General features: G+C 51.4%; 2 protein-coding genes across 4 annotated transcripts in view; one reads left to right on the top strand and one right to left on the bottom strand.

Annotated features, from left to right (window-relative positions):
- Positions 1-291, bottom strand: part of CERS2 (ceramide synthase 2) — a 13353-nt gene extending 13062 nt beyond the window's left edge. Inside the window, exon 1 of the mRNA XM_046683537.1 lies at positions 179-291. The gene's annotated coding sequence lies outside the window, so the exon portion shown is untranslated. The remainder of the gene's footprint in view (positions 1-178) is intronic.
- ANXA9 (annexin A9) overlaps positions 1-14142 on the top strand; it is a 19501-nt gene extending 5359 nt beyond the window's left edge. The window contains exons 1-15 of one of the 3 annotated variants that reach the window (XM_046683534.1): positions 3907-4934; positions 5252-5330; positions 5442-5543; positions 6032-6117; positions 6290-6386; positions 7224-7318; positions 7537-7650; positions 7872-7962; positions 9157-9236; positions 9423-9482; positions 10002-10086; positions 10205-10300; positions 10386-10444; positions 13401-13523; positions 13759-14142. In XM_046683534.1, the coding sequence (XP_046539490.1) occupies positions 5297-5330; positions 5442-5543; positions 6032-6117; positions 6290-6386; positions 7224-7318; positions 7537-7650; positions 7872-7962; positions 9157-9236; positions 9423-9482; positions 10002-10086; positions 10205-10300; positions 10386-10444; positions 13401-13523; positions 13759-13821 (1185 nt within the window). In that variant the 5' untranslated portion in view covers positions 3907-4934; positions 5252-5296 and the 3' untranslated portion in view covers positions 13822-14142. Of the gene's footprint in view, positions 1-3906; positions 4935-4963; positions 5126-5251; positions 5331-5441; positions 5544-6031; positions 6118-6289; positions 6387-7223; positions 7319-7536; positions 7651-7871; positions 7963-9156; positions 9237-9422; positions 9483-10001; positions 10087-10204; positions 10301-10385; positions 10445-13400; positions 13524-13758 lie in introns of those variants that run through there. The other 2 variants (XM_046683536.1, XM_046683535.1) reach the window with 2 other exon arrangements.
- Positions 14143-14450: the final 308 nt, after the last annotated feature.

The following is a 14450-nucleotide window of genomic DNA, read 5'->3' as shown; positions in this document are numbered from 1 at the left end:
GGGCGCGCGGCTGCGCCCCGGGCCCGAGCCCTCGCCGCGCCGGGCCCCGCGGCCGCGCCTGCTGCCACCCCGGCTCCGGGGAGGAGTCCCTGGCGCGGGGAGGCAGTGAGGGGCTCTTCCAGCCGCTCTGATGTCGCCGTTAGGGATGCGACGTAGCCTCGGGGACCCCGGGACAGACCTGCGAGGTGCCGGGGGATCCAGAGCGCGGAGCGGCCGTGCCCCTGCCCCACCCCGCCCGCCCTCACTGCGGTCCGCGACCTCAGCCGGCCGCGGCCCCCAGTTCCCTGGCCCGGCCGATTGCCACACTTCCCATCTCCAGCCCCATGGGGCGGCCGAGGGAGGAGGGCGCCCGGGCTCCCGGCGGGCGCAGTCCCGGGAGTCCTGCCCGAGTTTCTGCCGCGCACCGAGGCCGACCGCCCCTCCAGGGCCGACCCAGCGCGGAGCCTGCGACCCCGAGGGCCCCCCGCCATAAAGCAGACAGCGTTTCCACCCAACAGCTGTAGAACCTGCCGCCAGTGGCACACACCCCCTACAGCAGGAGACCCTTCAGAGCCAAGCCCCAACTTTTGTAGAATGTATTTAGTTTTCAATCTACACCACGTTTATCTGTGTTCAAGTTCATATTAAAAAATGTTTTTCCCTTAGTTTGGTAAAATTGATGTTTCAGGAAGATGCAACATGTTTATCCTAGAAAACTGGCCTTGATTCTTAGCGTGGACAGAGCGTCACTAAGATGCGTCTGAGGGTTTACAGAGAGCTACAACTTACTCCTTGTAGATGTAACAATTTTTTACCGTGATGAAATGTTGGCGGTTTTAGGCTCTCTCGGTTAGAACCTCCCACAGTGGCTTGTTTGCTGGTTTATCTGTCAAGTGCAGGTGCTTTGACAGTTCTCTTAGGAAAGAGTGTGACCTCCTGCTAATCTAGTTTGAGAGCTTGGCCCTCACCTCAGCCTCTTCCTGGAGAGCTAGAGGCAGAAGCTGCTTGAATTCCAACATGTTTGTTCGTTTGCTCTTTGCAGGGAGACCCCGGCCTTGGCCTACCGCTGGAGGAATGAGACTTGTTGGCCCACCCCTGGCCCAGCTCGCCCCTGAAGCAGCCCCCAGGGGACTCTTCAGCCTTTGTCAGCCCCAGACTGCCTGATTTTCCAGTTCCCAGCAACCCCTCCAGCCCTGTTTTCCTTCGCCCCAGGCTGAACTCCTCCCTTATTAACCTCTCTTACCTCTTCTACCCCTTTGTCACTCCCCCTCTCAGCCTCCCAATTCCAAAGTTCCCCCTACCTTTCTCCAGCGCCCTCCCCAGACTGCCAAACACCCACACACTCTTTTCCAGCAGGGTCCCAGTGTCTCCTCTTTGGGCCTTGGCTAACCCTTGGGTCCCTCTCTAACTCCTCCCCACACTTCTGTCCTACTTGACTCCCCTCCTTTAGCTTCTGAACCCTTTTATCAGGCAGTTTTCCTAGATGCCAGGCTTTCCCAAGGTCCCCACCAGACTTTTTAAATGATTCCTTGGAGGACTGAAGACCATTGACCTTGTTTTTAAGATAGCAGTAGGGAGGCGAAGTTTTGGGGCAGACGTTGGATTGCCAGGGCCTGAGAAATAAAGATAAGAGGGTGTACACCTCCTCCAGGAGACAAAGAAGAAGGTGGATGGAGAATGAAAAGCTGGACCTCAGGCAGTATTAGAAGGATGCTACCAGTTCTGTCAACATACTTAGGACACACTCGAACACACAGACACACCACCTTGGCTGAACCAGGGGATTTTTTTACCTCAGCCCTTCTGACCCATCCCCCACTGCACCGGGCCGGCATGGCCACGCCCATAGTGCCCCAAGCTGCCTGCCCTGCTGTGACTCACTTCCTCCGTTTGGGCTGCTGGGCTACTGAGGTGTCTGGAGGCAGAGGACACCACCAGGCCTTCAGCCTGAGATGTAGATATCTGAGTACAGGCGTCTGGGACAGGCAAAGACATGGACCCCAGTTGTGGAAAGTGGGTCTTCCCAGGTCAGGCTGGCTGTGTAACACAGAAGCCCATTTGGGTAAAGGAGTGGAGCTTGGCTAGTACATGAGCGGAGGAATTCAGGTGCCAAGAGTTCTGGGGAGAAAAAGTTTCCTAACAAGAAGAAAAATAGCCAGGAGGAATATCTATGTATTCTGAAATCGTGCAATTTATTTGCAAAAAAAAGCAAGATGGTTAAGAATTGAAATGTTCGTGAGCGAACAGCTGAGACTATATATTACTGCTTGTCCCCCTGTAGTCCACTAAGAGGGACCCCAAATCAGCTATATGACTTGATCTGAATGATAAAGAAAACACTGAGAAGGAGTTAGGAGACCTGGATTCTAGTTCCAACACCTTGACCTCCTAGAGTCAGTAACGAGAGCGGGGCAGACCAGGTCATCTCTAAGATCTCCAACACTGAAATTCTAAAATTTAGAGCATGGTGGAAGGTGATTAGTAAATATGAAAACAACCTCAATCTGTCCCTGGAATTGAACAAAACAAAACGAAGGAACAAAAGAAGTGACATTCCACCAAGTTTCGGTGGAGCGATTGTAAATGCATCACACATAGTCCTCACACTCCTAGGCAACTAGGACTACGCTTCTGCTAGGTGACTGGGCTCCTGCCTGCCTTCTCCAAATCCAGAGTTCAGCCTTGCAGGTCAGCCAGGAGTCCCTTGCAGAGGTTTGCACTGGGGAAACAAGAGCCCTCTCTCTCGCTTCATTTCCTTCCAAGCCTTCTTGGAACGTGTGCCCAGCAGAGGCTCTAAAGGGTACAGAAAGCTGAAGGCACGGGGACTTTGGCTGTGGAGCCACTGTAAAGCAGTAACCCAGCCTAGGAGGTCTCCTGCATGTGTCCTGAGGTCTGTCTCAGGGGGGTCCTATGAGTAGATGTCTACCCGAGGCTTTTCCCCTGAATCTGCCCGCCCACCAAGTCCTCTTAGGAACCTGATGTCCTCAGGAGTCTGCACTTCCCGACAAGTGGACACGAGGCCTCTTGATACGTGTGTGCAGCCAGAGTCTCAGAGACCTTCAGCGGCCACTAGAGGGCTCCGGACTCTCAGTGGCTGCTGATGCCCTCTTGTGGCCAGATTGGGGATTGGCGAGAAAGAAGTTGCAGGAAAGAGCTAAGATTGGACTTCTTAGGGAGACACGTTAATAATAACAGTTATTAATATAAAATAACATTATAACAATATTTATTATTATATATCAGTTAATATTTGGACATGTGTACTTACCGCTCTGTGCCCAGCACTCTTCTCAAGTGCTTTAGAGGTATTAATTGATTTAATTCTCACAGTAGTCTACAATATAATCACTATTATCATCTCCATTTTGATGATGAGGAAACTGAGTACAGAAAGGTTACGTAGTTGTCAAGGTCACACAGCAGACCAGAATTCTGAGTCTAAGGACTCTGGCTCCAGAACCTTTGCTTTTAACCACCAAGCTGAAACTGAGTCCCATTTTTCAGCTTGCCAGGTAAAATCCAGGACGCTCAGTTAAATTACAATTTCAGATAAACAACAAGTATATGCCATGAAATATTTGGGTCATTCTTAATACCAACAAATTCTTTGTTGTTTTTCTAAAATTCTAATTTAAGCGGGTGTCCTGTATTTTTTTTTTTTTTTTGAGGAAGATTAGCCCTGAGCTAACTACTGCCAATCCTCCTCTTTTTGCTGAGGAAGACTGGCCCTGAGCTAATATCGGTGCCCATCTTCCTCTACTTTATATGTGGGATGCCTGCCACAGCATGGCTTGCCAAGCAGTGCCATGTCCACACCTGGGATCCGAACCAGCGAACCCAGGGCCACAGAAGTGGAACGTACACACTTAACTGCTGCACCACTGGGCTGGCCCAAGTCCTGTATTTTTATTTACTAAATCTGGCAACCCTAGTTTATAAGGCACTTTGCCAAATGCCCTCACATGTATTACCTCATTTAATCCTCCAGGAAACCTATCTTCAGATACCCCAGGGTGCACCCCCCCCCCGACTCTCCCAATATTCCTATTTTTCCAGGTAAAGAAACAGAGATGCAAAGACCTGCGATGACTAGCTAAGGTTATAGAACATGACTAGCGGCAGAGCTGGGGAATGAACCCATGTTCTCCAGCAAAAACTGGTGCATGTTTTTTGTTCTCCAAGAAAAACCAGTGTATGTTTTCCACTCTAACAGGAGAGAAAAGCAAGGAGCAGTGACTGCCACCATGGAAATCTCCCTTCGTGGCATCTCCCTAGGCCTGGTCTGCTGTGAGGAAGAGCTGCAGGTCCCTCCTCAGGAACGTAGGAAAACCACTGAGGGCCTTCCTGGGCTGGGACAGTGGCAGAGGAGTGGAGACAGCTCTCTGGCTTCTGTGCCCAGCCCCCACCTAAGCTCTCTAGGGAGGCAGGAAGGAGACTGCTCTCAGAGCCTAGGGAGCTGGCTGTGAGGCCTGCGCAGGGGCCCTGAGGCTCCCCAGGATTGTTCACCTGCTGCTCTGTGCACTGCCAGCCTCAGCCCAGCTGCTGGGGTTGCATCACCTGCAGCTAAAACAGCCCTGGCGGCCAAAAGGCAACAGAGGGACTCTGAGACACAGAGACTCAGGGAGCCAGGGAGCCTCCCACATTTCCCAATCGCCTTTTGGGAGCGTGGTGCTTCTGTCCCCAGGGAACAATTTTTTCATTTTTCTCTTCTGACTCTGCTGATCATTTCCCACCCCCCCAATACCTGTGCCCTTCCTTCCCCATGGATATGAACAGACCCCTCGCCTTCCCCACCCAGGCTGGCTGATCTAATTAGGCAGTAGTCAAGTGAATTTCTGGGTTGGGACCCCCTCTGGGGTGCAGGCTGGGGTGCCCTGCTGGTATCAGCCCCGAAATCAGCGTGGAGCCTGTCTGACCTGCCCCCCCCAGGGAGCTGGAGCCAGAGGCAGAGCCAGGTCAGAAGCTGGACTCAAGACTGGGTTTCTCTGGTCTTCACAGGCAGAGCCCCACAGGGAGAGCCAGTACACAAAGCCCTCTGTGTCCAGGCTGAGCAGCTGAGAGGCCTAGCGGGGTTCTCTCACGTGGGCTGAGGCCCCATTCCTGGGAGGAGAGATGCTCTGTGGGGAGGTGTTGCCTGTGGAACCAGGTACAGCCTGGTCCTCTCCCACGTTGGGAGGGGCCAGTGCCAGACACAGCAGGGGCTGGTCTGCTGGAGAGGTCATCTGACTGGCTGCTCAGCCTGGGCTGCACTCGCCCTCCTCTCCTCTACCAGGCCACACAGGAGCTGGTGCCCACACAGGGACGCCACCAGGCTGAGATGACACACCTTGCCTCACTCCTAGCGCCTCTGGGTAAGCACTGGACCTGGGCCCTCACGCTGGGAGGGAAGACCTTGTTGATCACTTAGGGGAGGGACAAAGGAGTTTTCCTTTTCTAACATGAGTGCCTGCTCCCTTTTCCAGGCACCCATGTACCCGCAAGAACACACACTCACAGCTCAGAGATTGCACCCACTGACCTCAAGAGCCCAGCCGGAAACTCCAAGGGTGAAGGGCAGGCAGCAGGTAGGCAGCTCTGTGGGCAGGGGCAGGGGCTTACTTGCAGGCTGGGGCCGAAGGCAGGGGACGGTGCCATTAGTTGTTTTCTCCCACCCCACAAACTTAATCCTGCCACGTCGCCGCACCTCCCCTACACGGCCCCCCGCGATACCCAGCCAGGCCGTGGAAGGTCGGGACGCGGACCGCAGACCAGGGGTTGGGGAGCCTTGGAACCAGCCCCGGGATCAGGGAGGGTTTGTTTGGTGCTAGTTCTAGCAGCATCCTTGATCAGTCGTTGCTTCCTGAAGGAGAGGTGAGAGGTAGCGGAGGTGGGGCTCCCCTCTTACCTCTCCACTTGGGCTCCCAAACCTGCCAAGCAGTTGATGTTCTTTTTTTCTGCAACAAGGGAAAGGAGGGGGCAATGGGAGCCCGGACTCCGGTGTCTAGGGGTCCTAAAAAGGCCAAAAAGGCCAAAAGTTCTCTTCAGTTGGCTCCTGTTTCTCTCCCTGGGGCAGCCCATTGCACCATGTCTGTGACCAGTGGGAAGACTGGACCATCCCTGACCCAGGAGATCCTCAGCCACCTGGGCCTTGCCAGCAAGGTGGGTGCTGCTGGGACTGTAGGAATTGTTTGTCCTGTATCAGCTCAGGGGCTCTGAGAGGGTCGGGGATAGGAAAAGGGAGAGCAGGCCTTGAGGCCGTGCCAGTGGTCTGGCTGGGGCACTGGGGGGGGGGCACTGGCAGACCTGAGATGCTCCCCCCACACTCTTACAGACTGCAGCTTGGGGAACCCTGGGCACCCTCAGGACATTCTTGAGTTTCAGTGCAGACAAGGACGTGCAGAGGCTGCTGAGGGCCATTGCAGGCCAAGGTGAGCCCTTTTCCCACTGCGCTTGGAGATCTACCTTTTAGAAAACAGTCTGTAGACCAAGAAGGAGCCAGGAAGGAGGAACTGACCGTGCTCAATAAATGTTTGTGGAGTGCCTTAATTCCTATATGGCAAGTACCATGGTAGGTGTGTCATACCCATTCTCACAACACCCCTGTGGGATAAGTCTTTTTTTGTTTTTTTTTTGAGGAAGATTAGCCCTGAGCTAACATCTGCTGCCAATCCTCCTTTCTTTTTTGCTGAGGAAGACTGGCCCTGAGCTAACATCCATGTCCATCTTCCTCCACTTCATATGTGGGACGCCTGCCACATCGTGGCTTGCCAAGTGGTGCCATGTCTGCACCCAGCATCTGAACTGGCGAACCACGGGCCGCCGAAGCAGAACGTGCAAACTTAACCACTGCGCCACTGGGCCGGCCCCCAGGATAAGTCTTGTTATTTCCATTTTACAGATGAGAAAACTGGGGCTCAGGGAGGTAAGAGGCTTGCCCAAGGTCACACAGCTCATAAAGGCAGAACTGGCATTCTAATCCAAGTTTGTGATCCCAAAAAACCATTTTTCCCCCTCACCACACTAGGCCACCTTTGCCTAAATTTGGGTCAGATTAGCATGCCATTTTGGCATCTTATTTGCATCTTCTCTTGAGACCAAATGGAAGTGGGGGTGCTATAGCCCCTACTCCTGTCCTTCCCAATCCTTTCCTGGATCTTATTCTCTCCTCTGGAGGCTTCAAATCCGAGGAGTAAGGGGATCCCACCCCTGTAAAGACCCTGGGTGGGCTCTGCCCAGCTGACAGCCCAGCCCTCACCTTGGTTCAGGCGTGGACAGCAGTGCCATTGTGGACGTGCTGACCAATCGGAGCAGACAGCAAAGGCAGCTCATCTCTCGAGGCTTCCAGGAGCGCACCCAACAGGTGAGACCGCTCTGACTTCCCAGGAGCAGTGGACTTGGCTGAGAAGCCCCCTGGAAGGCAGGGGGTACAGCAATAGCAGCTGAGGCCAACCCCTGCCGCCTGGCTAAACCTGGGGCGAGTGGTAAGATGAAAACCAGCCAGAGGTTCCCAAACCACCCCACATGTCGAGGCCCTGACCCCCAAGCCTGCTTCTCCACCATGGGGACGTTTTGTTGTAGGACCTGCTGCAGTCCCTGCAGGCAGCCCTCTCCGGCTCCCTCGAGAGGATTGTGGTGGCTCTGCTGCAGCCTGCAGCCCGTTTCGATGCCCAGCAATTGAGGACAGCCTTGAAGGTACAGGAGAGGAGGCGTGCTGGGGTGTCTGGGAAGTCAGTACACCACTGAGGGGAGGAGAGGGCTGACTGCTTTGCCTTTGCCCACTCCGGAGGGGTAGTCTTGGCAGTGGCCCCCTTTAGACATCCCAGATTGACCCAGAAGGACATGTGGTCAGCATCTGCTCTCTGCCATGTTAATGACATGGCCCAGTCTCAGAGTGGCCTCCCAATTTCTTGTAGGACTCAAGTTCTGCTGAGGATGTGGCCATGGAAATTCTTGCCACCCGAACCCCACCCCAGCTGCAAGAGTGCCTGGCGTTCTACAAACACGGTAGAACGTGGAGGGCGTGGGCTCCAAGAGCTGAAAGGGGATCCACAGGACAGTCCTCTCCTCTTGCACTCCCTACAGGCGAGCCCTCTGGGAGCCTGTCTGCCCAAGCTCTGTTCCCTTGGAGTCTCCCACCCAACTGCCCCAAACCCCACCCTCCTGCCAGTAGAGCTCAGTCTCCCCAGGGGAGAGAGCCAGATGTGGTCATTAAAGAAAGAGAAGCAGTGATTAACCATCTTAGTCTGGGGCTCCGGGGAAGATTCCGAAGTAATGACAATGTTGGGCATTGTGACAGTCCCACTGGTACCATGGCATCTTCCCAGCCCCTTGCTGATTCTGCCATCACACCACATCCCGGGCTGAATGGAACCTTGCTGCAGCCAAGGGGAAAGGTGGGGACCTGCTCAATAAGTGGTGGGTGTCACCTCTCAGGCCCTTGGCTCCTGGCCCTGTTTGGCGGCTGCATGCCTCACCCACTAATTGATAGCTAGCTTTTTCTCATCCTCATCTTGGCACCCCACCTCTTTCTGTTGTTTTCCCCAAGTTGCCTTTGATGTCCAATCTTGGCCTATCTTCCTTTTTTTTTAAAGATTGGCACCTGAGCTAGCATCTGTTGCCAATCTTTCATTTTTCTTCTTCTTCTCCCCAAAGCCCCCCAGTACATAGTTGTATATTCTAGTTGTAGGTCCTTCTGGTTGCACTTGGCCTATCTTCTTAATCCCTCTCCCATCTCTCTTCCTTCTTGCTTCCGTTTTTCTCTTTTCCCTTCCTTTTCTCCCTTTCTTGCTCTTTCTCTTCTTCACATCCTACCTCACACATCACTTTTCTCACCTCCAGTGAGGGGGCCTGGCCCTAGCCGTCTTACTTCCTAATATGAATTTCCCTGTCCCCTCCTCACTGCCTGGCCAATCTTGTATCACAGATGCCTCCTGCCCCCAGCAGGTTGGGGCCTGTCGATGAGGCCACCCCATAGTACATGATCCCACAGTGCATGGGTTACTCGCAGCTTAGGGATGTTTTTGGGTGTCCCTGATGGTGCTTCTGCCCTACATCCTGGGATCTAGCAGCCATCAAGCTACTCCAAGCAGGGGATGGCAGGGGTGGCAGGGTATGGTGGGTCAGACATTTGACAGGTTCTGGAGATATCCACATTAGGAAAAATCAGGAGGATTCAGAGAGCTCCTGACCCTACCCCAGATTTCCAGATGGAGGCCGAGGAGGACATCAAATCTAAAACCAGTGGCATCTTGCAGGACCTGCTCCTGGCCCTGGCCAAGGTGAAGAGGACTGGCCTGAAAGGGAAGGGAGTTGCACCACTGGGAAGGGGGTGGAACAAAGTGGGGAGTGTTGCTGTGGTATAATTAACAAGAGAGGGCTTTGGGGGAGACCAGGGTTTGGTTTGTCAGCCTAGAGATAAAAAGCTACTCCTCAAAGAGTCATCCTGAGAGAGTTTCTCCTCTTAGGGGCGCCGTGAGAGCTACTGTGGAATCATTGACTATAACCTGGCAGAACAGGATGTCCAGGTGAGTCGGGGACTGAGGAGTCTGCACAGCCAGGCATATAGGACACCCTCCTCCACCAGATCTTACAGCCAGGGACCCATATACCCATTTGTCCTGCAAACCTGTCCTTGCCTTGGGGAAGGAGTCGTCAGTGACATGATGAAGCCAGGGATGTCAGATGATGTCACAGGTGAAGCCTTTCACTCGTTTAGCCTCTGACTCCTGGACTCATAAGAAGTGAGCTTGTCAACTGACAGATTCTCTTCTCATGGGCATTTGGGTGGGGGAACCCTCCTCAGACCCTCCCTTGGGGGTAATTTAACTCCTTGAGAACCAAGATTTTTCCAAACTAGGGTATCTGGCTGTGAGAGCAGAGCCCCTCACTTAGCCCTGTACCTTTAAAATAAATAAATAAACTAAAAAAGCAAGTAATTTACAGGTTAATCCCATTTCCATCATCACCACGATGGATTCTGGGAACATCGTAACCAGGGTTCCCCAGCCCCCAACCAACGATCCTGGTTTGCTCCTCCCTCCTAGGCATTAAAGCGGGCTGAAGGACCCAGCACAAAGGGGACGTGGGTCCTCGTCTTCACCCAGAGAAATCCTGAGCACCTCGTCCGAGGTACACACAAGCCTTCTTATCTCCCCAGCTTACTCAAATGATGAGTTTTGGCTGAGGAAGGGGGGCAGGGTTCGTGTCCCCATTTGTCTTTCTGATGGCCTCCCATGCACACCGCAAGTGTTCCATCAGTACCAGCGGGACACGGGGCACGAGCTGGAGAAGACTGTCCGGCATCGTTTCCACAGGGATGCGCAGGGGCCTCTGCTCAGCCTAGGTAGGGGCCTGCTCAAGACACGCGGGGTAGGGGTCTGTCCTGGGAGGGGAGCTACCTCTCTCCACCTTTTGCTCTCTGCTTCCAGCCTCAGTGATCAGGAACACACCGCTGTACTTTGCTGATAAACTTCACCGAGCCCTCCAGGTGAGGGGGACGCTCCTTTTCCCTCCCTTTGGAACAGAAATGGGGGGAGACACCTTCTGGGATAGAGGGAACATTTCACACTAAAATGTAACAATCTCGTTATTTACTTTATAAATACATAGCAGCTCTCTTTTCCTAGGTTTATAAACTGCCTTCTCAAGAGTAGAGGAGTGAGCTGTGGTTACAGCTAACTTCGTTGACACTGAAAGGGGGCACTGAAGCTAAAATTTTGGCTGAATTAATGTCTAGTTGGCCAAATATAGATATGAATTTGCTCTGTAAGACAGTGCCTTGTCCAGTTTCAGTTGTTGCCAGAATGGTGATGGTGATAACTCTATCAAGAAAAGTGACAGGAGCCAGCATTTCTCAGGTGCTCATCGTGTGTCAGGGCCTTTGCTGAGCACGTTACACACATTTCAATGAATCCTCACGGCCACACTCCAGCCTTGTTTCGTAGAGGTTACAGAGAGAAGTAGAGAAGCACAGAGAGGTTAAGTGCCTTGCCCAAGGTCACACAGCTAGTAAGTCACATCATCTCCCTGCAAAACACATAATGGTCCGAAAGGATATTTACCTGCCATGTGTCAACTCCTGGTCTGTACCATAGGTGTTAGTCTGCACTATAAGTTATGCCACAGGTGCTCTTAGCACCCAGGACCACCTTTCTCCACACTGGTCAGACTGTGTTCCACATTACCCACACTTAAATTGGCAACCTTGGTTTGAGTAATTTCACCAACAGAATCCAGTCGTTCTGCTCGTTGAGCTAGATCTCCTGTTAATACAACTGTCCCCCAAAACTTATAAATAAAAACTAACAAAAATTTGAAGAATATAAAAGTAGTTATCATTCTGGCAGATGGAATGGCTTTTAGCGTACTGGTGGAGAAACCGTCATGCCTTGTTGATAGCTATTCAAAGGACAGTATATACAAGCACTTGTTTCCATTTTGACAGTAGATTATTGTACTTACCCAATAAAGCCTGTAGTATTATAATGAGTCAACACTAAGATTCATTTAAAGAGTTGCGGTTATCTGTCTAAATTCCTGTCATAAAAACAAATTTGTATCCCAGCACAGCCAGCCCTGGTAGTATAGTGGTTAAGATTTGGCGCTGTCACCGCCATAGCACAGGTTCATTTCCCAGTCAGGGAACCACACCCTCCATCTGTCGGTTGTCATACTGTGGTGGCTGCTGTGATGCTGAAAGCTATGCCACTGATATTTCAAATACCAGCAGGGTCACCCACGCTGGACAGGTTTCAGCGGAGTTCCCAGACTAAGACAGACAAGGAAGAAGGACCTGGTGACCCACTTCTGAAAAAATTGGCCCTGAAAACTCTGTGAATAGCAGCAGAACATTGTCTGATATAGCTCCAGAAGTGAGAGGATGGCGCAAAAAGACCAGGCACTTTCCCCTCTGCTGTACGCAGGCTCGCTAGGAGTCAACTCGATGGCACTAACAATAACAACAACTCTCAGGACCCACGCTCTTGGATGTAAAAGCTACATTTATCTTAGAAGTAGGAGTCAAAACAATAATACAGCCTTGCCTATTTTTCTGAAATTCTGTTTTTAAAAAGGAGAAAGTTAGTCAGGATGCTTCTGTGCTATTCTTTTATGAGAAATGTGTGAAAACATAGATTGTGATGAGTATTTATTCAGAAAAAGGACCTTCGGTGAAGGCTGATTCAGGACAAATTTGGACCACTCTGAACCATAAAATGAATGTTCATTATAAAGATCCTGGGGCAGTATGAGATACCAAGTACATTCTCAGGTAACAAGACTAGAAGTATGTTTAATATAGGTTTGGCATAAAGGGTACTTGCACACCAATGGGAATATTCAGTTAATGAGTGACTCTTGTCTCAGGTCTTCAACTTAGAATAATAAGAGTCAGAAGAAGGGAAGGATGGATACTGGGGAACAATCAGCAATCTTTATCACAATACAAAAGTGATGACACATGAAATTTAAAATAACGTAGCCATCAGGCCCACTGACAATTAGGTAATGAGTCCAAATGAAATAGAGCATTCTGTTTCTACTTCATCATTTTCTATTGCTTCTTCCTGGGAGTTTATGATCTGTGGGGATGCCATAAGTGTGGGTTTCTGGCAGTTCTGGGAAGGGTCTCGTGAGTCAAGTGACTGAGGAAACTCTGAAAAAGAAGCTATTAGGGAATAGTGACAGCACCAGTGCACAGCTCATGACACAAATAGGATTTTTGCAACCAAAAGTTTTTATTTAGAAATCTCTCATGATAACACGTTACTTATTATAATCAATTATAATTCATGATCTGATGATGAACCTCTATTATTTCTAAACTGAACCCTCCATGACCTTCTTTAACCAAAAAGTAAGAGGCCTGGTACAGGTATAGGAGGAGGACAGTGATGCTGAGCCCCAGGGGTCCAACCAGGAGAAACTGATGTGTAAAGATGAGGGTGCAAGATGGCCCTGGTGGGTCAGGATCAGAACTGGAAGTCACACAACCCTTCTCACTATCAGAGCCCCATCAACTCAGTTTCGGGATAGGGTAGGTGTATCCTCCTTAGACATTCATTAACTTGGAAGTTAAAAACAGTCTTCCTGGCTTTCACCCTGGAAGTCTTTATAGGTAGCAAGTCTTTTCTATCCTTCTTTGAGTACCTGTCCACCACCAAGCTCTGGAGGAATGAGGCTCTAAGCTAGTGGCAGGGCCAGGAAAGACATGTGGAAGGAACCAGAAATACTCCACTGCCCTCACAGAGACTGATCTTTCCTGTTGCATCATCTTCCATGAGGATGGACTCTGATCATTTTTGCCCCTAGATAATGTATACTTCTCTTTTCCCTGGACTCTGACCTCACTTCCACTTCCTAGAATAATTCACCATGCCGTCCAATCCCTACTCTGTGAGAATCTTACTACCACGCCCTCCCTATTCTGTTTCTTCCTCCACCAGGAAACTGAGCCCAATTACCAAGTCCTGATGCGTATCCTTGTCTCTCGAAGTGAGACTGACCTTCTAAGCATCCGAGCTGAGTTCAAAAAGAAATTTGGGAAGTCCCTCTACTCTTCCCTCCAGGTGAGACTTGGCTAGTTCTTAACCTAGAGTCCCAGAGCTTCGCCCCTTACCTCCGCCCTATACTCCCTGCACAAAGCTAAGCATAGTCACGCCCTGGAGAACTCATGAGTCTTCTGTTAATTTCGTGTAGGACTCCAGGCACCAGACAAGCTCTGGCCCAGCATGAGGGAGGGGACAGAGTGCCTGGGCCATAGTGATGGTGGGTCTTTCTAACTCTTGACTCTCTTGCCTGCAGGATGCAGTGAAAGGGGACTGCCGGTCAGCCCTACTAGCCCTATGCAGGGCTGAAGACATTTGAGGCCTCCCTGCCCCCTATCGCCACATGACATTCAAGGATCTGAGCTTCCCGTGTTTGGCTGAGCCTGCAGGAGACCAGCTGGGCCTCCAAATAGGATAACCCCTCACTGAGCACCACATGCTCCAGCTTCTTGTTGAGGCTGGAACTCAAAGTTTCTTTTCAATCCCTTAATTTCCCTCATCTCAAAGTGATGTCTGCACCTGGTCCCCTAGCTGTCTTGGGTGTGGAGTAATGGGATCTCTTTGGTGTCTCTGCCCTAGTCATCCTTCCCGTAACCTGGCCAGAACATCTCACTGATACTTGAATTCTTTTGGCAAACTTCACTGTCGTCGTGTTCCCTGGTTGAAGTTCGGGTGGAGCAGGACGTGGGCTGGGAGGAGGCCTTGAAGCTGGAGGTGCCTTTGATGTGCACTTGGGTATTCAATAGGATTCCTGTTTTGGGCTCTAGTGCTGCAGTTATCAACAACCCGCCTCCCCTCAGTAACTTCCCCCACCTCCATTATTCTCTTTTCCCCAGGAGATTTCAGGCAAAAAGCACCGAGAACCACAGCGAGGTCAGAAATGGTCAGAGGTAGCAAAGGACCATTTGTATGAACTGGGAAGCAACAGTCAAGCTGGCCCTCCCTTGC

Source organism: Equus quagga, chromosome 13, assembly GCF_021613505.1.
Source record: "Equus quagga isolate Etosha38 chromosome 13, UCLA_HA_Equagga_1.0, whole genome shotgun sequence".
NCBI classification, from domain to species: Eukaryota; Metazoa; Chordata; class Mammalia; order Perissodactyla; family Equidae; genus Equus; species Equus quagga.
Note: the sequence above shows the minus strand (reverse complement) of the source record. Positions and strands in the feature narration are given on the sequence as shown.